Here is a 26,047-nt window from a genome sequence, read left to right on the forward strand (position 1 = left end):
ATCCTTTTATTCAAAATTCTTTTTATTTTCTCGACAGTGTACTTTTGTTGTTACGAACAATTTAGGTTAATTTGGGAAGGGAAATGTGTGCTGGTAAACAGTGTGTTTGATGATTAAAATTAGACAGTCTGTGTATGTGTAAAACATCTATGCATTTAAGGTTGGTTCATACATATGATTTGGTTTATTTGATTATGACTTAAATTTAAATACACATCTTAATATCTACACATACTATTTATGACATTCCTTCTTTGTTAATTCATATGTAGGCCAAACATAATAATTGTCAGACGCATCCTATATTACATTTTAATTAGTCACACTTCTCTCTATTAGCCTTTAATTTTATATTTCCAAAAGAACACAAGCAACAGCTATTAACAACTAATGAAGTATAAATTTGAAATTAAATAAAGTTTCAAATAAGGTTGAAAAGGCCAATGAGTAAATTGATAGATAACATACAGTGACTTTGAAGCCATTTTTAATTTTAAGTGTATTTTATATCAAACATATTTAAATGTATACACAGTATATATTTTCTAATTTTAGACCCAAACCCGTATACTTTGATTTTAATTTAAGTAGTTAGTATTTGAGCTATGTTTTCTCAGAGTCTAGCGGAACTCTAAGAATGAGTTGATCTTGCTCTCAGCATATGTTACATATAAGTTAAATTTTATATTGAATCTTGACATTATTTCAAAGGTAGGTTTTATTTTATTTCCACTGAATTATATTCATATGAATATACATGCAAGGTACTAAATATTGAGAATATAGAGATGATATATCTGCTTTTCGATTTTAATAACATACATGTATTGACTCAGGCATTCTAAAGATAAAATAGGTCAAATTTCCTATTCGGGGGCTATTTACTTTTGTCAATTTTGGAAAAAAACCCCAACAGATCATTGTGAATCTAAATTACAATATTTTAATATTTCCAATGGTAGAAAATACCTGGTTGACATGGTCCAGTTTGGGGCAAGGCCTTCCTCCATTGTATGGTTTTTCACGTAGCCATTTAGATCGAACCTTCACACCACTCCCACAGGACTTACTGCAGCGGGACCAGTTGGACCACTCGCTGAGCTTGCAGTCGGAGGGGCAGGGAATGATGCAGGCCTCTTCTATGTAACCTGAATGGAGAAAAATGAGATGAGAGTCATCTCCTCCGCATGTCACTCGCCCACTACCACCCACCATTGTAGTTCATTTAGAAGGTCCAAGTTTTACTTGACAGCAACATGCAAATGCAGAGATGTCTCAGTCGTTAAGGATTCAAATTAAAATCTGCAGGAAAATGACACATACATAGAGTGACTCTGTTAGGGTAACAGCTGAGCAGCTGCCATATGATCTCCTTAGGATTCATTCTCACCATATTTCAACATTTCTGACTTTCTGACAGCTCGTGTTTAATTGACAATAACCTGTCTGCTGCCATATCATTCTCACGCTGCCAGAATAATTCATTAAAAAAATTAGAAAAAGTTTTCTACAATATCCTATCTGTTAATGTCACACAAATTCAAGTTTCTGAGTCCAACCGAGGTTCTTCCTCAAGAAGAAAGCCACACATTCTCAATCAATATCCAAAAGGAACGATTTAACTTAGCACCTTATGTTTCCCCTTCCTTGAAAATCAAATCTGAAGAAAAATGAAAGATGTTAAATAAATAATGTCTCATATTTTTAGAGTGTTGTCAATTTCAAAGCAGCCTCACCTCTTGTATTCAGTTGATTTGCTTGAAAAATCTTATAAATGCAATGGATAGGTATTGATATTCCACTGGACAGACAAAACAAATTCAGAGAGAGAACTGACAAGTGCAAGGTCACATGGTATAAAATGTGGGGAAAGGTTTTCTGAGGTCTAGGCCAGAATTCATTCCATCAAATCACACAGCCAATTAACTTAATAGTCTACAGATTAGTTTTGAAAAATGGGAGAATTTTCCTTGAATTTTCCTTGAAGTCTCTCTCCACCAACTCGGCATTTCACTATATCAATTTATCACTATTGTTCTCAAGGCAAATATATGAAAAAGTAAAATTCCTCTGGTCAAGAGTCAAATGCTCTCCTCTGCAATACTCTGACTGTGGAGAGTAGAGTAGTTGCTTTGATGCAAGAAAACACTCTGCTTACCATTTTACATCAACATGAAAGATTCTATTTTGAAAATGATTATAATATAAACAATTTATATGAGGAACTCTAAGTAAATTTTTAAAAATTTTATTGAGACATAATTCATATACCATGAAAATCAGTTCATGTTTTGGTATTTAATGTATTCATTGAATTATGTCACATCACCATCATCAAATTTCAGAACATTTTCGTCACCACATAAACTCTATACCTATTAACAGTCACTTCTCATTTTCTCTTTCCTGATCTCCTGTAACCAGTAATCATCTTTATGTCTCTAATAATTTGCCTATTCTGGATATTTCATAAAATGAAATCAAACATCACACAGTCTTTTATGATTGTCTTCTTTTACTTAATGTTTTCAGGGTTCATCTATGTTGCAGCATGTGTTACTACTTCTTTTTATGACTAAATAGTATTCCATTTTATGGCTATATCATTATTTCATTTATTCACTCATCAGTTGATGTTTAGTTGTTTCCACATTTTGTAAATCATAATAATGTTGCTGTGAATATTCATGCATAAGTTTTCATGTGAAAATGTTTTCTGTTCTCTTCAGCGTATATCTCAGAGTGGAATTGCCGGGTCATTTGGAAATTCTATATTTCACTTTTTGAGGAAACAGTAAATATTGGTTTCCAAAGTGACTGCACCATTCTACAATATCGCTAGCAAGGTATGAGCGCTCCAATTTCTACATTTGTTAAAACTTTTCAGTATGTCTTGTTTGGTTTTAATATCCTTTGAAGAACAAAAATCTTAAGTGTTCAAGTCAATTTATTTCTTCTTTGGTTGCCGTGATTTGATGTTATATCTAGGAAACCATTACCTATTCAAAGTCATGAAGATTTACACCTATGTTTTCTTCTGAGTTTTATAGTTTCAGCTGTTATACTTAACTATAAAGTTCACTTTGAGTTAATTTTTATATATGATAAAAGGTAGGGGGTCTAACTTTATTCTTTTATATGAATATCAAGTTATCCTAGGCCCATCTGTTGAAAAGACTATTGTTTCTACATTGAATTGTTTTGGCACCCTTGTTGAAAATCAATTGACCACAAATGTAAGCGTTTATATCTGGATTCTAAACATCATTCCATTGATCTCTATGCCAGTACCACACTGTATTGGTTACTGTAACTTTGTAGTAAGTTTTTAAATCAGGAAGTCTGAGTCCTCCCACTTGTTCTTTTTGAAGATAATTTTGGCTCTATTGAGTCCCTTACATTTCTATATGCATTTTAGAATCAGCTTGTCAATTTTTGCCAAAAATAACAGTTAACATTTAGATAGGAATTTTGTTGAATAGCTTGATCAATTTGGGAGCATTGCCATCTTCACAGTCCAGGTGACATTAGGTCCTATGCCACTATTTAAAAAATATATATCCCAACTTTTATCAGATCATCTTTAAGCCAGCATCACTTCTTATCTTCAGTTGGTATTGAATTTGTGTTATTTCTTTATATATGCATTACTTATCTTCATCACTAGGGCATACGCTCCTTCAGAGTCTAGAAGAATACTTGGAACACAAGATATCCTTAATAAATAGTTTTTGACAAGTTTACTAAATTATAAAAAAATTAAGCCAAAAGAAAATTTTCCTGAAATGATAAAAATAAATGAATCAGGGACAAAGATACTATTAATTCTGGAAGTGGCACATGAGGTGCTGGTTATGATGTTCAACTTCTTGAAATAAATAGTGATTACTATGGTAGTTTACTTCAAAATCATTATTTAAACTTATAGACATATCTTCTTTACATTTATTTAAGTCTTCTTTAATTTCTTTCAGTAATATTTTGTAGTTTTTCATGTACAAGCCTTGTACTCATTTTGTTAAATTTATTCCTAAGTATTTTATTCTAGGTAGATTTTAAAAAGATGCAACAAACATTAATTTCTTTTATTATAGTGAAATAAGACCACCTAAAAAACAATATGACAAATTTAATCTATAAGTTTGTTGTGCCTAAAGTGCCCTGGATTGAGATAGTATTGAAAAGCTAGCCAATTTATTGCACAGTATTTTCTAGCCCTGCTTATTTATAAATATCCTGAAATACATATTACAAGTACAGGTTTCCAGCAACACCAGACCTTATGATATAGTTCACTTGGTGTAGGGTCTGATTTTTGGAAATTAATATATTTTCTTGTATTTGGCACTCCTTAATTTTTTTTTTATCAAGATAATAGATTCACATATAATTGCAAGAAATAATACAGAGAGTTTCCTTGTATACTTTTCCTGGTTTATTCCAATGGTATCTATAACATAATTTCAACCAAGATACTGACATTGATATAATTTATTGAGCTTATTCACATTTCACCAGTTTTACTTGTACTCATTTGTGTGTGTATGAGTGTGTGGGACTGAAATTAGGGAACACCGTTATAGGAAACAGGCAGAAGTAGTAAAATTTGCAAGAGAAGTAGATTTGTGGTCTTTCTATATATTATCTCCAATACTTTTGTCAAAGATATATGTCACCTGTTTTAAACTTATGGTAGTCTCCATGAACAAAAATGCATCTCTCATTAGTATTAATTTCACTGAAAAACCCATGAAACCAACATTGCAGAACCTTTTTTTGTGCTCCCTTTGTAACCATTACCCTGATTTCTCATATTGTAGGAGAGTATTACTTTTTAAAAATTTTATGTGCATAGAATCATAAAGTGTATACCCATGTGTGCTAATCTCATTTCACTTCACACTGTGATGTGAGATTTATCCATGTCGTTGCAGGTTGTTGAAGATTGTTCATTCTAATAGAGGTATAATATTCTATTGTGTGAATATATTATGGCTTATTCATCTTATTGTTGGTATTTGGGTATTTTTCATTGTAGAATTATTATTAACAGCACTGTTATAAACATTCTAAAACATATCTTTTGGTGAACATATGTATACATTTCTGTTGGGAGTATTCCTAGGAGTGAATTTGGTGTATCAGAGAATACATACATATTATACCACCTAATTATAAATGAAGTATAAAAGAAAAAGGTTATTTTTTTAAAGATGGGATCACATATTTGATATGAAGAGCAGAATGCAATTAGAGCTTTCAAAAGTGGGAATTAATCTTAGATAATCTTTAAGAAGGCAGATGAACTACTTGGGTGTTTCTCATTTATGAAACATTGATGACAGAAAAATGTGAATTTAAGTTTTGGACATACTTCTGATATTGAAGAAGGCTTTTGAAGTATTGGTAATAAACCAGAGGAAAATTCAATAATGAACTGAAGGAGTACACGATAGTGTTTATCAAAATTTTGAAAAGCATAATCTTCAAATAGGTTGCAGTGATCTACTTAAATTCTATACTTTATCATGGCTTGAGGTGAGGAAACAAAAGCCCACCTCACTATTTTGAGTTGAAACATATGTCAAATTCCATTCCCCTTTTCATACAGCAAAGCCAGTAAATGAATTTATCTAAAATAGCATGAAGTGCTTAAAAATATCACTCTTAATAGGGCCAGTAATAATTTTTTTTAATATAATGGCTTTGTGTTGCCTACTAATAGTTTAAGAAATAAAATCAAACTGCAAAAATGCCTAGTTATTTCCGAATCAGTACCAGTGTGTGATTAAACTATTTAATGTTTGTAAAAGTCCAATATATATTTTTAAATCCCAATTATTTCCAAATATTATCAATAGCTCTGTCAAAATGACATTAGTATTTCAAAAGTAATATTGAAATATTTCTAAATTAACTATATTTTTTCTACCTTGCTAAACTTTAACATGACCACAAAAGTAAACCTCTTATTTTTTATTATTTAATAATTGTGGAAAATAGAAACACATAATCTTTCATGTCACTGCTTCACAGGGTAACAGAATAATGGAAATTCTTTCCTTTTATCTGTTGAAATCTTATGGCATTAGTGATATTTAACATGTTAGCCTTCAGACTGATTCACATTGTATTATTAAGTAAGCTGATATAACACTTCTACATCTGATCTTTGAAACAGCCTATTGTACAAAACATTTCTCAAATAAAACTCAACCTATTAAATGATACAAATTATGCACTGTGATAAAGACAAAACTGCAATGGAGTATAATGCTTAACATTCCATTTTTATTTTCCAATGTGTAACAACATTTAACAATTGCCTGTCATGTTTATCTAGCATAATTAAAATCCTAATGCTAGTAGTGAACTGCTAGATAAGCATTTCTCTGCCTTCTTTGTTAAGACCATTTTTGAAGGCAGTTAACACCAAACAATCATAGGGGATAGAAAGGCAGAAATATTTGATGTGTTTTGAGGCTAAATAAATGGCTGGCATCTTGTAGCAATTTACGGCTTCTGAGGAATGCTGGACTAAAATAAATGACTTGACAATTAGGGTGTTAAAACTTTTAGCAGTTCAGCACTGAATCTGACACATGGAAAAACTAAACTCTTGACTTCGGATCATATTTTTTGTATCCTATATCTCTTCTGACTGCTCTTTCAGGTTGAAATGAATACAAAACACTAGTAGCCATAAAGTGGCAACTGAAGGACATATTGCCTTTGAGATATATACAATCACCTCATTCATTTGAATTATGAATGTGCAGATAAATTAGCTTTCGACAACCTTCACAGTCACTGTATTGTGCTGTTGAAAGGTGCACTGTTGATAGATTAAAGAATTCATTTTGAAACACATGGAAAATATTGGTTGGTTCTGATTACAGCTGTGTGAATGAGCAACTCTAGCACTTTATGTGAAACCTCTAGATTAATATCCGAATTATCCTCAAAAATCTCTCCTACTTAAATGTGTATTATATGCATATGACTGAAATCAGGGATGAATAAATTTAGCTATAATTTAATCTATCATTGTCCTCATGGGTTTGCAAATATTTTTTAAAAATTTAAATATTCTCAAATGAACAGAATATTCTTCTGCAATTATATATTAAGAACTGATAACTTGTTAATCCAGGGAAATCAAACTACTATGTATATATCCAAACTCCTATAATCGAATACTCTACCCAAACTTGTATATTCGATGCATCAAAAGTTATGAATCAACATTAGGCAATTAAAATTTTCATAGTAAAATGTTCAGGTAAATTTATATAATTATAATGCAATGCTATTTTACTTTTATTTAGATTCATTTGTTTTACATATATATGAAAGAATATATCTTCATATCTGCTAAGTACTTAGCAGATTTAAAATTTTTTTCAGGAGATTTCAACATCAGCATTAAAGGCTGTGAGGTTTTGTTGCTATTCTAAAACTGGGAACTCACCAAAACGTTAGGCACATTGAAATTCATTTAGATATATCTATATACAAGTTCGTTGTCAAGGCCATTTCTTATAGCAAATTCTAAAGCTTTCCATTATGTAATAAAGATTTTGGCTGGTCTTTGTCCCTGATTACTGGGAGACAGCCTCCAAGCCCTGAAATTTCTTGAGGGATAAGAGGATCTGTGATTCATGCAGGCCTCTTGGACTACACATGAATTTATGCAAAAGACAAGTCTGGTGTGGGGGACTGGTCATAACCAAAGACCAACCAGGTGTTTAGAGGGTTGGGGCTCTAAGCCGCATGATAATTTACCAATCTTTAAGGAGGGGAGATTGAGTTCAACCATGTTATCAATGATTCAATTAATCATGCCTATATGATGAAATCCCAATAACAACTCTGGACATCAAAGCTTATGTGAGTTTTCTGGTGATTATACACACTAATGTTCAGAGAGAGTGATGCCTCCTGGTTCCACAGGAAGAGAAGATGGAAGCCTCATGTCTGGGACCCTCCCAGACCTTGCCTTTGAGTCTTTTACTTTGACTGGTTCTGATCATATCCTTTTGGTATAATAAAACTGTAAGTATAGTGCTTTCCTGAGTTCCCTGAGTCATTCCAGTAAACTACTGAACCTGAGGGGGTAGTAGTAACCCTCAAATCTGTAGCCAACTTGTCAGTAGGAAGGTCAACCTGCAGCTGATGTTTGAAGTAAGAGCAGTCTTGGAGATAACTGAGCCTTTAACCTGTGATGTATGGCCTAACTCCAGATAGCGCAGGAATGGATTTTATTTTCAGACATATATTTTATTAAGAAAGGAAACAAATAAACTTATTTATGCAAGAACCTGTTCTATAGTACTTATTCAACCAAAATAAAAAACTTGGGAATAATTACATACATTAAGGTATTTACTAATGTTCTCCTCAAATTTAACATTTATCATTTTAACTAATACTGAATTAAAAATCAGAGATAAGTTCTAAAACATTCACTTTAGGAATAGGATTTTGTCAGCAATTTAAATATATTTGAAAGAATTATGAAGGAATAGGAAATAAATTGATTTTGAAACTTATTAGAGTGACTTATTTTTAACTTCATCCAATGCAAGGCTCTGTTCTTTCAATCAGTGAAAATGATATATCACCACAGAAATATTTCTAAATGATGACCTTTACACACTAGTTTGTTGGATTGTAGAAAGTGTTAAACACAACTTTTACAGAAAAACTTCTGGGGTCAAGTAAGCTAGAAAATTGTTGATTAGACTGGGTTAAACAGGTCTCTCTACACCCTGAGATTTCTTTTTTTGCTAATATGACTGTGAATCTCTAAGAAAATGACTCAGATACTGCATTCCTATACTTACTTTTTCCTATAGTATTTCTCACTGAATACGTGAGAAATAGATCATCCACATAGACTGTAATTATAATGCATTTAAATTGGATTCATGTTTTGAGCTGTACAGACTTTTAATATTTTTTAAAGCAGGCCTCGTTATGCCCATTTTCAGATATGAAAAACATGCAAAAGCAGAAAACCAAATTAGAAACAAAATCCCTCAAACTTACGAAAGTTCCTTCTTAAATTATTTTATACTTTAAAGTTTTAAAGCTTTAAAGGTCAAACTTATGGCAAAAAAAGGATGTGGATAAATTTCTTAACTTTTTTTCCAAATGGCTATTTAAAAAGACCATGAGAATAAGAAGTTTTGTTTTTATGCAAATTAACTAAATTTCTTGCAAGAGATAAATTGAACTTCTGTGCAATATGAAGAAATGGGATAAACATGCAGAATAAATACAACCAAAGATTTCTCTTTAAAATTTAACTTTAAAATGCCCCCACAGATTTTTCTTGAAAATTTAAATGTCTTTCTTCTTTTCTTCCTTTCTTCTTTACTTAGGTGAAGCAACCCTTGGTTGACCTCACAGATTGCAAGGAACTTGTCCTCATACAATCCCTTATTTTTTGTTTTTTATGCCTACAGCACTTGGTCTTCCTAGATGGTCTCTCATCCAAGTACTAACCAGGCCCGACCCTGCTTAGCTGACCCTGCTTAGCTTCCGAGATCAGACGGGATTGGGCTTGTTCAGCATGGCATGGCCATAGACTAAAATTTAAATTTAAAATGCTAGGTTACTTTTTGAGTCTACAGATATGACTTATTCTAATATATAATGCCTTTTTCACGCATTTATTTACAAATTCCTATGTGTAAGCCTTGTTCACTACATGACCATTATGATAATGCTTTGAAGTAGAAAAAGATCTACATTTTAGTAACGAGACTAAATTCGACTAATGGAATATAGAACTTTAAAATTACTTCGGATTTGCAGGTCTTTACTAATATAACAGGAATATATATATGCAGATCCTTACAGGTCATTTACCATCTCTATGAATTATAAAACCTTGTAGCACAAGATACATAATGAACAACTCTATGGTTATATCAATAACATTACCACAGATATCAGGAAGATTACCACTCAAATTATTTTGTTGAAATTAGTGTTATCACTTCTTTAATGAATTAGAAGAAATAAGAGGTCAGAGGGCAATGGAAAGGATGTAAGAGTAAAATACAATAGCAGAAATTGTTGATGAAGACAAAGATCAAATTTCTTTTTTTTTTTATTGTTGTAAATAATAAATTGTTCTTGGCAGTTAAATTTATTTTAAGTAGAACACTTTCTTCCTAACATGCTGAAAAGAAAGCCTGGTAAGGGTATGGGATATATTGGAGGCTATGTTTTACAGCTGGGCTTGAGGGTATCTGTGGAGCCCAGTTTCAAAACCATATTATTAAGTAATAGATGAATTGAGGTCTCTGGGACATGGAGCACATAGAACTGAATACTGAGACCAGATGGTTTTTCATCACACATCACATGAATGGTAGCTGCAGGAAATTTTTCAACGAAACTCTCTCTCTCTTTCATCATCTCCATAGTGTCCCTTCAGGGAGCCTGTTCCAGAATAATGCTGGTATCCATGCCTTATTTAAATTCAACCTTAGGCAACTGTTTCCTTTTTGTACCTAAGGGTCCAGAATAGGTCTTTCCTTCTCTCCCTGGCTCTTTAAACCTGCAAGTATTACCTCAGGTAAAGTCTGTCCCTTACCTCCTGCCTCTCTTTTACATTTGAAAGGAAAAAAAGATCTCAATTGAGAATGACAACTGCAAAAGCAATATGACTTGTACCTGTACTATATAAAATGAAAGATTTAAACTCTGAAATGAATCAGACATTAAATAAATAGCACCAAATGAAAAAGCTTTTCAGAGGCATAGACTCTGTTTGTTGCTTTTTTCTGCTGGGTATAATTAAACATGCTCTTCCTCACATACGAGCATCCACTATGTTAAGGAACAATTTCTCATTCAATTTTGTTTCTAATTAACCTCTAATATTAAACTTACATAGTCTTCTATAGAATTCCATTATTGAAAGTAATACATTCCAGTTATATTATGGTTGAGTGGTCATGTAGGTTATTCTTAGAATCTACTCTCCCCATATTCATAATTATGTTTATTAGTTGTACCCTGAGTTTTATATAATGTCTTAAAAGTACAAGCTCCTGAACTAAAATCCATTTGTAAATTGAATACTACATGAATTTTAAAAAATTAAATTGGACACTTGTACCACAAATACACCCCAGATGTATTCCTTTTTCAAGCTCTGATGATGATTCTTTATTGTTCCCATAAATTCTAATAGAAAACAATCGCTCACCTGTGGCATGTGTACTACATTCCCTAACTGATAAGGCAGCACCTGGTATCTACAGCTCCCTGCAGCAGCTAGGAGTGGTCATTTAAACATGATACCAGCTTGAAATCATCTGCATTATAACTACAGGAGGCTGGTGAAATAAAGATGTAGATCACTTAGGCTATTGAATGATAATATTAAAAGTTTCCATATAAGGGGAATCTATAGTCATAATATGAAAATATTTTATTAGAAGGCTTTTGTTTCACTTGTAAAATGTATAGTGCTTTTTTTTTTATTTTAATAATTAGTGTGATTGTGCAAACCAACTATAAAGCAAACCCAATAAGAGCAACTTTAGGTGCCAGCAAGGGTTTTTGCAAAATATCAAGTTTTAATGGGCACACTTTGCATTTCACAGATGCTTCCAAAAGCAACTGCTAAACCTACTCATTAATGTGCAGAAGGTTCTCTAGAATATCATTCATAAACATAGTAGGCAAAGAAAGAAAACATGGCAGAATCAATACAAATCACAAGATTTTAAAATTAATGTTAAAGGAAAATTAATCGTATACTCCAAAGTCATTAGACAAATTACTCTGAACTATTCAAAGTGACTACAGTTAAAAGACAGAGTAAAATAATTAAAAGGGGTAATATGACCTCCCCCCAAATGTTATAACTGTCCGAATGCCAGAATGATGTCCAAATGGCAGTACAAAGTCCTGATAATGTTAGAGCCATTGGACCGTGATTATTGAGTGCACAAAGCAAAATGTGCACAGCACTTTAATGAAATAGGATATTCTGTTTACCTATCAAGCAGTAAATAAATCCAGAGCCCTCTCTTATTTCTCTGTCTGAACTGAAAAAGGTTTCCCCAAGGGCAATCACTAAATTGCTAATATTTTTTCCACAGAAGGTTCTACAGGCTCATTCTGCTTTTAGAATCATACCTAAATATGCATTCATCTAATGAAGATCCATTCTTATAAATTTCAAACATTTCCTAATGTTCTCTTTCCCACAACTGGCAATCAAGTGAATATCTTATGGGAGGTATTGATTGTTTTGCCCAAGAAAGCATAGGACTGTGGTTCTCTAGGAAGTGATCTTCACAGGCCTTTCCCACCAAGGTTCAAGTGCATAATCCCTGTCAGACCCTATAAGTATCTGTACATGCAATGAAGTACACTTTAAATGTGTAATACATCCCATCCCCTGGGAATCCTTTTGTAATACAGATTCTGACTCAGCAGGTCTGCAATGTGGGCTGAATTTCTGCATTTCCAATGGTTTCCTTGTGATGTCTATGCTGCTAGTCTGTAGACCACATTTTGAGTAGCAAGGGCTCAGACCTCAGTTTGGCAAGTGACAGCCTAGGATGGCAGCCTGTTTTTGTAAACAAAGTTTTATTAGAACACAACCATGCCATTCACGTACATATTGTCTACGACTGTTTTCATGCTGTAACAGCAGAGTGGGATAGTTGTGACGGAGACCTTCTGTCCTGCAGAGCCTAAAATATTTGTCATTTAGCCTTTTAGGAAAACATTTGGTCACAAGTAACTTAACCTAATAGCTGATTCTTGAGTTTCCTTATGGTCTCTCCATGTTGCCAAGTATTTAATAGAGATCAACAGCAATATATTACTTTTAGGTGATAGGAGAACTATGCATATTAAACAGTGTGGGCTCAGGAAAAATGTCATAAGATAACAGATAAGCCTTTCTGCTTACTTGATATTAACAGATATTAACATCACAAATATAATTAAGTCCAGTTTTAGAATATTTGTTGATAGTGCATTACAGCTTAACTTGCCTACGAGAATTGCAAAGACAAGTTTGCTGAGGGTAAAGACTGAAGAGAATTGTTTGAAAGGAATTACGTAGCTCATAGCACTCGAGATGAGCATCTATCATTTTTACACTTTATCCAATTCACCTTCAAAGTATCCCTTTTGGATACACCAAATAGAAATGTTGTTCTTTATTTCTTCAAGCAAAGGTGAGTGGAACAAAGAGAATTAAATAAACATCCCACATTCTCAATTAACACACAGGTTGGGAAACAGGTTTACACAGGTTGTGTAAACACAGGTTGGGAAAATGCAAGTTGTCACAATTACTAATATAAACCAAGAGCTGTTGTCCAAATTTAGTACTGTACAAGTCCAGCAATTCTGAATAAGCTTTAAACGGCTATAAAGAGACTTGCCAATATTGATATTACCAGACTAATTCAGTGGTTTGAATATGTGGCTATTATTTCTTCTCCCATTTAGTGGGTAGGGAGAGCACAAATATTTGATGAATATCATATAGGAAGTTTGTGGCATGTATACTCTTATTACAAAAATCTTAATTGTTCTCAACAGTCTGTTTGATTATTTCCCAGAAGTGTGACTCAACGGGAAGGACACTGTTTAGAAAAAAAAAAGTGTCCAAGCCTTATTGTGGGTCAAATACAACTAAAATAATTTTCTCCAGCTCTTTACTCATTCATTCATTCTACAAATATTTATTGAGCATCTACTGTGCTAGGTGCTTGGGATACATCAGTGAATAAAATAGCCCAGGATACCCTTGTCAATCTACATTCATCATGTACAGGATCTAAAACAAAAAATAAACATGATAAATAAGTAAATTACATGATATGTTATAGAGTGAAGCATACTTTAGAAATACAAAAAGTAGAGCAGGATAAGTGGTTTTAGGAGAGCAGGGTAGGGTTGAGGGGCAGGATGATAAAATTCTATCACTTATGTTTAAATGGAAATTTTGTATACATGCACCTTGTATAAGCTAGGTTACATCTAAGATTCTTCAAAATATCAAGGTTAAATAGTATAACTTAAAAAGTTCCAGAAATTCTACCTCTTGTTCTGGGAAGTTTTTAAAAGTTATTACCCTAAGAAGTACCTAGTACTATGTGGTTAAGCACTCAGTAAATTTCTAGTGAACCAATCGATTAAGATCTTAGAGGATTTAGCAGAGAGTAGAAAATGTTTGATTTGGTTTTTGAGTGATTTAAACTCAGTTGCTATAGTGACACCATACAAGATTTCATACCAAAAGTAAATGTATATAGCTTATATTAGTTTTTTAGGATAAATGTCAAAAATATATTTATATATCAACATTTGTGCAGAAACTATATTTAATACCATGTATAAGGATGGATGAACATTTATGTGGCTCTCAATGTATACTTTAAGATTGGATTTGGGGAGTATAGGTATATATCACTTTTCAATAGAGTCTACTATTATGCAGAATTCCAGACATAATAGAATTGTGCCTCAAGTTTAAGACATTAAAATATTGGTGACCACATGGGAAATGGTCTAAAATAATATAAGCTAGAGAAAGTGAAATTGCTTTGTCAGTATAATAACTAATAATATGATCTAGAGATGGACAACACAAATGAAACAGAAATGTCCTAAGGCCATTATTGAATAGGGGATTAGTGGCTTTGCCTTGCATACATGTGGGGATCAATTCTATATTTAAATGGAAAGTAGAAAGACACTTTTTCTTGAAAGTCACTTTAAAATCCCATTTCTACCATCCATCTGGAAAGCTGATTTGGCTGAGAGAAGGCAGTGGTCATAGAAACAGAAATTTAGAGCGTGGCTAGGATAGAGTGCCAAAGTTATAGCAGTCCACTGAAACCATCAGGACAGAACACGTATTTAAAAAAGTAATTTCCAAAGGAACCAGGCATTAGAGATTCAATTTCTTCAGACTTTACTTTGAGTAAATATGTTAGTAAACACTATTCTACTGGACATCCATCATAGATTAGATTTAATGAGAAAGAAACAATATTGGACAAACAAGAAAAACTAAATTGGAACAGTTCACTTAGTTAAGAACCTTAGATCATTCACAATCCCCATGAAGTTTAGTACCAGCATAGGCCCATCTTTTTTCTATAGGTAATCTTCTTCCAGAATACAGTACTGCTTTCTTCATGCTTTGAATGGACAATGTTAAGTTAGGAAGTCTACCGCCTTTGGCCAATTTAAATTATTTTTGTTCTTTTACTTTTTTTTTAAGTGATCCAACATTTTTGTGAGAGTCACAGAATATTTTTAAAGTTTTCCCTAAAAATAAGATAGACTGTTAAGTGGTTTACTGAAGCGCTCATACATCTAATTAACAGACCAGGGTAAAAGTGAGAATATATGAGAGTCATTCTGAAAGCTCACAGGTTATGTAAAAATAAATGATTACCTTGGTGATTCACCAAGCATAACAATTTAGAATGTGAGCACTAATATGCTACATTCCAAAAGAAATACATTTTTAAAGTAATCTGCAGTTTTACATTTTAATGACTAATTATGATCTGATACATTATCATATCCTTTCAGAATGAGAAGTATATTTACATTTTTCCTGGTATCTAATTTATAGCAACTATGTTATTTGATACAGCAAATAAAATACTCGGTTACTCTTAGAAATGTTTTTCAAAGTATACCTATTATAAACACTAAACTTTTTTTTCTTTTGTAGTTATTGTTCTAAATGCATGGAATAATTTAAATGTAGCAATGTATATATTTTAAACTGAAAAATATATCTACAGCTTCAATTTCATGGAGACTTTGGGGCTTACATTATTAGAATGTGATTGAATAGGAATTCTGATATAAGCTAAAAAATAGGATAAAGTTTTTGGAAATTTCTTTGTTGAGACAGGCTTAAGAGATTCTAGTAAATGTGTCACAATGATATCTTTATGGTTTATAAAAGTGAAAAAGGTCCTATTCATGTTGTCTTCTGAACCATATAATTAAACTAGAGGAACACTGTTCCAATAGAAGTTATTTCAGCAAGATTGGAGGGTACCTGACATCTACTTAGCAATTTAACTCATCTTTCTTAGACCATCTCTATGAAGAAGGTACGAATGAGTATTATCACCCAGTGTTTGCAAATATGCAACATTTGTGATTTAGGTTAATCTACTATAAACTGACCTCATTCCATTATAAAAAGACAGATGAATTAAAATAAAAGAATAATGGAGAAATATCGTTTAAGGCTGACTATATTAAGACTTAGAATAAAAAAGCTGACTATATACACTGGTCAAAGATAATCACTTTTCATAAACTTTTGGCAACTCAATTCTTATCACTGTATTTTAGATTCTTTTTTTTTTTGGTTTAAAAAACAAAAGTGGGCACAGTTTTCTAAGAGTACTTTTTTCTTTCTTTTTTTTTTTTTTTTTTTGGCCAATCTCACTCAACTCAATGAGAAATAAACAGGAGTTTGTCGTTTCACCAATTATGGCTTTGAATCTTTCTTCCCTGCCACTTAATGACATCATTTTGGGCACATTGCAAATCTTGCTAGTTTAGATGTTAATAGCCTGTCTAGTTTAAAACGTGAATTATCAAATTAAATTCAAATCCCCTCTTCTCCTCCATCCCTGTGTGTACACAAATCTGTTGGAGTTGGTTGGGCTTATGCAACAGACTGTTGATCAATCCCAAAGAAGGTTCCCGGCACCATTTTTGCTTACCTGTAAAGCTTCTCTGCCACCTACCTGGGGACTTAGATGCTAACTTCTGGACACTGAGACATGTGCCACTGAATGTGCTGTTACATAAAAATGATATACATACAGGATGGTGCCCATGAGGTTCAATTTAGAACATTTCCCTCTATTATCAGACATGTGCATTTTACCTACACCCCCAAAGATAGTAAACGTATAACACTGAAAAAAAAATAGATTACCATGGCTGTTACACCTGGAAGTTTCCACGAGCCTGCCATTTTGATCGTAGCATGCCATTGCTTGGTAACGGTATCCTTGACCACACTCCTTGATGTCTCCTTGTACTTTCATCCCCAGCAACACTTCCGCTTTCCCCTCTGGTAAAATGCAGTCTGACCAGTTCCCCACAGGCTGTGCATTATACTTGTCACAAGGACAATACTGAGTCTCAATCAGGGGATATAAATGAGAATTTTTACATTTTTCCTTCTTTTTACTTTTTCCTGTGGAGAAATTGAAGTTGAAAAATAGCATTACTAATTTCAAGTTTCCTTGTTTTCTCCTTTCCTAAACTTCCTTTCTCCATTTTAACCATTAATAGTAATCTATAAATAAATGTTATTATTTATTAGTAATCTATATTTAATAGTAATCTATAAATAAATGCTATTTTCTCACTCCACAATACTTTCCATATAGGCTCTTGTTAGTACTGGGTGCTTTGCATAGTGAAGTTTTTCTTGTTTTTTTTTTTTTTAATTTAAAAACAGTCCATTTTGCATAAGGCACTAACTGTTGTACTAAATTTTATACTCTTTAAAATGATTATAATCCTCTTACATAATGTGCTTTCACTGACTGGGAAGTTTGAGGTAGCTGTATAAATCTCTCCTTCATAATGAGTAAAAACATAAAATAGAGAGAGTCACTACATTGAAATGCACAGCTTTTTTATTAATTCCAAAAAAGATGGTATAGCTGTATAAGATTACAATTCAGAAAATGAGATTTTTGTATTTGCTTTTCTGATTATGATTTTGCATCATCTTTCAGTATTTCTGAAGAATGATCATTTTTACATATTTGGTGATTAATGTAGAAAATAATAATAATCAAAATGAAGATATTTAATATTAGAATAAAAATATTAGAAATGGTTTATATATAAATCTAAATAAATCTCCTTTTAAAATAAAAAACCTCAAGTATAACTATAATATGTACTTGAAAAATAATATATCATTATTTTAATTAGATAACATATATTTATATAATATTTATTGTGTCATGTATTATATACTATTTAACTATACTACACATTAGTTGCATATGTTTTACATATATTTATCTGTAATTTTCATAAGTTGCCTTTTGTAGTTTTCAACAGTCTTCATTATGACAAGTGGTTCATTTATAACGTTTAAATTCTGATAATTTTTAGGTTTCTTTTGCCACTGATGATATTTTTGAGCACACCAGGGTATAGTTTAGCGTGATGGCTCCTGTTCTTGGTCATTATATTACTGCTTTTTGTCGCTGTGACTGACTTTTGAATGTAGTTTGCAGATACAAAATTAATGCCACATTCCTCCACTAGAATATAAAAAATAATCTGAGGCTGTGACAGTGAGAATGGGTTAAGAAAATAAAGTAGCAATCTTTCTTTTTATTTCCAAAAAACTTTTCTCCAAGCACTTGGCAGTCTGTAGGCAATTCATCAAAAGTACATATTTAAAACAAAAAATAATCTTCCATGGATTGTACAGGAAGACAGAGTTCGATTTTCAAGGCTACTTCTTCTTTGTGCTAAAAGTACAATTTACATTAAAATACACATCCAAATCCACTGACATATTAGGTGTAAGTACAGCAACAATAAAGAATATCCGTGCGTTTTCCAAATACATTGTCAGAACTCTCGTGGTCTGACTTTTGTGTTTCTCTATCTTGACAAGTGTTGTCTTTGGCACCCCAATTATTCTTACCAACAATAGTGCGCTTTCTGGTCCTAACTGCACCACAGTCTCCGTTGCATGAAGAAAACTTGGACCAGCTGGTAAACTGACAGTCATCTTGGCAGGGGATCTGGCAGGCTTGGGTAAGGGCTGGCACGGGGCCTGCATACTGGAGGCAATCATGGATGCCAGCCTGTCCTCCATCTTGCCTTCGACAAGTAATGGCTAAAGGAGAAGAAGCATAAAACTATTTATAACACATCTGAATGTCTGTAATTGCTCTATGATTTAGGAATTAAGCTAACATTTTCTTACACAGTCCGAGGAATCTTCTTTTAAATTTTTATTTGCAGCAGAAATCGTATAGGAGTGTTTCTAATAATCATAGTGGTCATTAAATTGATCCTGTAGGGTTTTTAAAAAAATAACAGATAACCTTCCATGGCTTTTATGACATAAAAGCACACGCATGCACACGTACACACGCACACTTGGCATTTAGCAGCTTTTATTAGATGCTATTAAGAATGTCAAGTCACATGTGGGGTACATTTAGAAATGAATTATTTAAGAGACAAATAAATAATACATGGGTTGTAATAATGGTTTATGTTGAACATAGGCTATTCATAGAGGTGCTAAGAGATACCACATACTTTTATTAATTGTTTTTATATCAGTGGCCACTCTAGGATTCCTATATAGAAGGGTCTTATTGGCAGTAAATTGATTGGAAGGTTTGGATGAAAAGGGGATGCTTATGGAACTTGAAGCTGTATTTAGATAGTTTTTTTTTATCTTGAAGCTGTATTTAGATAGTTTTTTTTTAGTTGTAAGTTTATTGAGATGGCTTTTGAGTGATTAATGAGAAAGGGCAGTGCCAAAGTTCCCCATCCCCTCTGTCTACAAGTTCTTCACATGCACAAAAATCAACCATGAATTTAAAAATCAAAATAAAAATGTTTAGCAACCTTAATCTATCATATCATAATTGATATCATCACAATTACATATAGACTATTAAAAAATGGTCAAATAATTTTCATATATATTATTTCCCCAAGATATTGTTCTACTGAATTCTTTAAACCATGTCATAGTTTTATTACTTATTGAACTCAGACATAAACTTTCTTTAAGGCAAATGGGTCTTAAAGGAAAAGAGCAAGTGATGTTTAAAGTCCCCTTTCTCCCTTTGCCATTCCCCACCCTGTTGGTTTTAAAAATAATTCTTTCATTTATTGAAGAAGCAGATGAAATATTTATACCTTGGTCCTAAAAGTTAAGTCTTTATTGAACTAGCTTAAATGGCTTAGTCAGACTGATTTACATGGCCCTTTCAGGTTTATGGTCTAGGCTGAAACTGCTGCTCATCTCTGCCCTCCCTGCTCAGGACTCTATCATGAAACTAAGGTGGAGAAGCCTGATATTTTGATCCTAAATTACAGTTAGGGCACAGAAGGCCTCAGGTTAGACAATATTTTCTGAACCTGTATATTGAAACTTAACACGTAGTAGTGTAGGGCTGTGCGATGAGGTGTGTATAAGAACATGACAATTCTAGCAAGGGAAGACTTTCTCTATATAGGTGAACATGATTTGTTACAACTGCTATAGGAAGTTACATAATTGTGCAAATGTAGGTGAGTGCTCACCTACTTCCTAGCTATAAATAGCTCTTCATTTAGTATGCACAACATTGGTGGGGCCAGTTTGTATGAAAAACATAGGGATCCCTGAATTGTAAAGATAATGAAAATCTGGTAGAGTGGACAGTAGTGGCCTTTATGAAGGATCTGTGACAGGAAAAAAACATTAAATGCTCCAAAGAGACTCTCGCCGGTTGAGGGAGCAGTTGCCTGGTGATCTGCATTTATCATACTAGTCTAAGGTAGTGGTTCTCGAATCGGGCTGCAGATTACAATCACTTGGATTAGTTTTTGGAAAATGTCCATGCCCTTGATGAACTCAAACATTCTGATTTCATTGATTGAGAGCAAAGTCTTAGGCATTAGCATCTTTTTAAATTTCTCTGATGATTCAAACAGGCAGCAGTGGATTGAGACCACTGCTCTAGTAGGTAATATATTCTGGAGAATATATGCAAGTGGACTTGCATCAGAAATACCTGGAATGTTGTAAAAGTGGAAGATTCTTGGATTTATTCCAGAGCTCCCAAACAAGAACTTTGTGTGTGGGGTCATGGAATATGCATTTTTTCTCAAGCTGTTCAGATGTTTCTCATATACATTCAAGTTTAAGACCTACAAGGCTTGAGTATTCAAGGCTCATGGAGGGGTCTGGCTGAGACTTGTGGCTAAGGCTGAAAGTCCTTTGGTACTCAGTCTCCCTGGCACTGTGCCGCCCTTTGGGAAACAATGGCGGAGCATGTGGGAATGAGCTAAGGGAGCTCTGAACTTGGAGCTCAAGGGGACTTGCACAAGGAGTGGACCAAAAAAAGAGCATCCATACAGTTTGGAAGAATGTTATCTGTGAATTGGTATAGGGAAAATCCCCATCATGTGGTACATTAATGAGCTGACATGATTTTCAGTTTTCCTTATACCTGCCATGGAAGTTGGACTGATTCCTTAAACACTTGAAACTTACTAAGCTCTGCTGGTTTTGTGGGCAAAGTTGCCCCAAGGAGGCTCAAGAGGAAGGATTGATAAAGAAGATATTAGACTTTTTATTAATAAGGATATGTAGGAACCTCAAGTATGATAAATTTGAAAAATAAGAGATTTGACCATATCAGAATGCTAAGCTTTGAAGAAAGTTGCACTGTTAGAAATAAAAGAAAATTGTAAAACTAAATTTGGGTTCTTTGAGATAAAGCTACTTTCATCTGCTCATCTGATTCGGCTCTCTGAATCGGAGTCTTGAGTATAAATCTTTTGAGAAACAAAATAGAATTGCCTTAGGTTCTTCATTAAGGTTCTTTCTTAAAGGTGCTCTCTCACAAACTGCATCTCAGAACCGCTCCAACTATCATCCCATTAAGCAACACCAAAAAATGAAAACAAAATAAAACCACTACCAGCACAACTACAGAAACAAATTAGTTAATTTTGTGCAGATCTATACTATTTACATAAATCTAAAGCCCCTTTTCTTATATACCTGAAGTACATAAAATCTTTAGTATTTTTACTAAAAATACTAAAAGGAAAAAAAAATGTGTAAAATTCCCAAATCTGTTCCCAGAAACCCACTCAGTACTACACTCTCCTTATCTGAGATATTAGACAGTGTACTTTGAATGAATTACTCATGCGATGTTATGTAAACAAGTAGCAACACAATCATTTGTACAATATATTGAAAATTTATCATACATCTCAACTTGTTTCCATTCTGACTTAGAGGAAATACAACAATTCAAACACAGGAATGCAATCTGAAATGAGCTTCCTGCTATTGGGGTGAGGTAAATATAAATGTTTGGAAAGGAAACCATCTGGTCTCTTAACTTTATAAATCTTAAAAAATAATTTTTAAGACACTGAAAACAGGCTTTTAACTGCAGAAAAGATTTATCCTACTAAGCATGGTTTCCTAGCACACCAGAAAGCTACATATACTCAGACAATTGTATCTGTATTTACAGGTGGAGAACGTATGTCTTGTGTGTAACAATTATGTAAGTTCTCCTTTGGGCTGAGGTCTTGCTAGAAAGATGGGCCAAAACCATTTTGCTGTACGAATAATTCACCAGGAGAGCTTCTTAGTGAGGTCAGCAAATGTCAAAATAATTGTAAAATTCCATATTTAACTTTCTGTTGATTATATCCAATTTTATTTATAATTTTATTTTATTTATATGAAGCACAGCAATTTTTATTTAAGTCTCATGGATGGCCTGCTTCCAGCAGGCTAGAAGCCTGGGGAATATCCATGTGACTGACTTGTGGGTTAGACGTGAATCGAGTCAGAGAAGCTCAGCCCATCATTACTGAGGAAATATTTGAAAGATAAATCAGAAAGCCAATTTCTTCAACAAATAAATGCTCTGAAAAAGGGAGCTAGAATTGTTCAATTCAAAATGACTTAAGAACTATTCTAACCAAATGTAATGTGGAGAATTTCATGAACCCTGATTTGAACAAATTGTAAACAGACATTCTTGAGACAAAGGGGGAAAAATAAACATGGTTTGAATATTTGATGATATTAAACATTATTAATTTTGTTATTACAATAATACTATTGTTATGTTTAAAAAATAATTCAGTATTTATGGATGGTATATATCTTCTCTGGAAGTTGCTTTAAAATATCCTAGCAAAATCTTTTTAAGTGTGTGACAAGTGGCAGATATCCAGTAATGTTAACTACTGAGGCTGAGGGAATGACGACAACACTACTAGTACTCATTATATTATTCTCTTTATTTTTGTGTTTCTTTGCAATTTCCCATAAATTTAAATTTTTAAAAGATTAATTAATAGAATAAACAAGTAGAATAAGTAGAAAAGATTAATAAGTAGAATAAGTAGAATTAATAAGTAGACTCAACGTACGAATGCTTTCATGTAAGCTGAATTTTGAGCTGTGTTTTAAACAGGAGAATAATAAAGTTTCCTGGAATGAGAGAGAGCAGATAACATTGATTTGAGCTAAAAGGACATGAATATCTGTGTTATGCACATATGAGCATGTAAATGGAAGGCTGTGAAGTAAACCAATGTAGCTGTGAAGTAAATCTAATAGAATTCAGAATGTAATTGCTCATCTTCATTTTGTTAAAAAAGAATAAAGCTCCTTTATTATTCAGGATGCAAAGAAAGAGGTTCTACTGGTCTATGGGAATACCTTTCGTCATGTAAGACCATGTTGTCAATTCATTTGAATAATCAAAGTGAAATGAATTACTAGATCTAAAATGTGCACACAGAAGTTCATTACAGGAAATGGAATAAGATCAATGTCCAAGTACAGTGAAAGCTGTTGGATTATATGTAACAAAGAGTTCAAGGAGCTCTGAGACCCGATTTATTAAATCGAACAATATTAACATGGTTTATCCCACAGCAAGTATCTGGGTAGCACTAGAGATAGAATATGTTCAGCTCATTGAAGAGTGATTTTTTTTCTATACTCGTGAAAAAATGGCAATAGTGAGAATTAATCATATAGAGATGAAGAAGTAAACGCTTAATGTGAGCGGGAGTTAGTTACCAAGAGACCTAACTGTGCTTAGAAGACCAAACCTATAAATAATGCAAGAGGGCTGCCTTGTTTACTAGGTGGATATAATGATCCTCATCTTTCTCTGCGTAAAAGAGATTTTCACTGACAAGTTTGCCAAATTACACTTCCTAATTAAAGTTTCGAATGTAACTCTGGCAGAAAGGGAAAAAAAACGTACTTTTCTTTTTTATTGATCCTACATAGTTACCCATGATCCCTGGTCTCACTGATGTTCATAATACACAAGAAAGTCCTTGTAGAAGGACTTACTAGGAAATAAAATCAGCTCCCGTGGAGTTGTTCAGACTAAGGTCAGCTGGGTCCCTGACTGCAATCTGGGGAGAGTTAACTAACTGCATAATAACAAATGGAGCATCAGAGGAACTGTCTCAGACACATCACAGTGTTAAACTGATTTTATGAGCTACTTAAAAAAGAAAAATGCTAATAATCACTTTATGACAGGGCTCTCTGATAGAGATAAAAACAAAACCCAAATCCCCAAACCAACTAGGATGCAAATATTCATAAGAAATTAGTAGAAACAATTTAAAATTGGAAAAATTTTAGGCATTTAAAATAATAGCTTATATAAATGAAGTGTAAAAAATATATTGGTTGGTAACTTATAAATATATTAGCCAAAAGAAGATTATAAAAATCACGTCTGGGCAAAATTTCGTTAAAGCAAGCTCCTTTGCTTTTTTTCTACCTAGTTTGTTTTCTACTTCCATTATTTTTCTTCCTATTATATAACAATCTCTAAGAATTAACAGATTACTGTGAGTTACTAAGATAAATTGGCCCAGATATTCTGGGCATAACCCCAATAATGCCTCTAAAATGTTATCTTTTAAAAAGAACAAAGTGAGCCAGAGTTTAAGCAAAAGAGTAATACCAAGGACAGCAATATAGTTTAAGCCACTTCATATAAGCAATTTACTCACAAAAAATAACAGCATAAATTATAGCTAAATACTTATATCTCACATTCTACGAATTTGTTTAGATTTAATTTTGGTAGAGAGAGAATTAGAACTTCCTCTTTTCTTTCTAGACTTTCTTTTTATAAACTTGTTAACCAATAAGTGATACAGGGTGAGGACTTCAGGGCCAGGAGGGTCCCTGCCATGTAAAACATATTGTTGAAGTTTTTTTTTTTTCTTTTTTTTGTGGTCTAGATTTGTGAATACATCTGAATCATGCTGGCTTCCACATAAAGAGACTGATGTCAGATCTTAGTGACAGGTCAACATTATACTGGATGTTCGTTGGCAGGCAAAGATGCAGGGGGGCTAGGGGGATTAGGGTAGGCAGGGTGGAATTTTGGGATTATTAACTCTAGTTCCATCTAATTTACAGAAAGCACACCTGGCAGGAGATAGCATGAAAATCAACATGGAAATTGAGCAAGAGCAAATTTTAAATTATTTTTATGAAGTCTCAGCATCTAATCTATGATACTTTTGTATCATACTCTTGCTACAAATATGTCACAAAGTAACAAACACTGGAATAATATATCTATCCATATACATATATATGTGTGTGTGTGTGTGTATATATGTATATATATATGTATATATATATACATATATACACATATATATGGATATATGCATTTTAACTAGTAGTGATTGACATTGCCCTTTAGGGCAGTCATAAAGAAAATAATAAAAAAATTACCTAAAATTGTCATTTTTATGAGCCATGGATTTAATTTCTAATGAAAATGTAATGGTAACTAGCTGCAGCTATATGTCTAGCTTTCAATGATATTAGTCACTGATCAGTCCATAATATAGACTTCTAAATGCCACTCGAACTGAAGAGTGTAAGCAAAGAGAAAGGATAGTAGAAGTTACTATCCTATCTTTTAATTAAAAGTTTATACACAAGTGACTCAAATAGTATGAAACAAATATAAGCTGTCTATTCACTTAAGAATTAAATACAATGTAGACATAGTTTCACGTTATTTGCATTTCTTTTATTGACAATAAGGGAAAGATGCTTATTTCAAAGGCCCTCTAAAATTTTCCTACGAAATTCAAAATTGATTCAAATTTTAAAGTTACCAAATCCTGTCAATTCATTTTTCTTTAAAATATCTCTTTATCTTCTTTCTTTTTAATTCTTATACTATTAGATAAAATTTCTGGA

General features: G+C 32.9%; 1 protein-coding gene and 1 pseudogene across 1 annotated transcript in view; both read right to left on the reverse strand.

The window, feature by feature from the left end:
* Nucleotides 1–26,047, reverse strand: part of THSD7A (thrombospondin type 1 domain containing 7A) — a 353,421-nt gene that overhangs the window by 31,957 nt on the left and 295,417 nt on the right. Inside the window, 3 exon segments of the mRNA XM_015589436.1 lie at nucleotides 970–1,148; nucleotides 16,976–17,239; nucleotides 18,722–18,916. Of these exon segments, the coding sequence (XP_015444922.1) occupies nucleotides 970–1,148; nucleotides 16,976–17,239; nucleotides 18,722–18,916 (638 nt within the window).
* Nucleotides 9,462–9,594, reverse strand: LOC112479942 (annotated as a pseudogene).

The sequence above is a fragment of the Pteropus alecto genome, unplaced genomic scaffold (genome assembly GCF_000325575.1).
Source record: "Pteropus alecto unplaced genomic scaffold, ASM32557v1 scaffold21, whole genome shotgun sequence".
Lineage (NCBI taxonomy): Eukaryota > Metazoa > Chordata > Mammalia > Chiroptera > Pteropodidae > Pteropus > Pteropus alecto.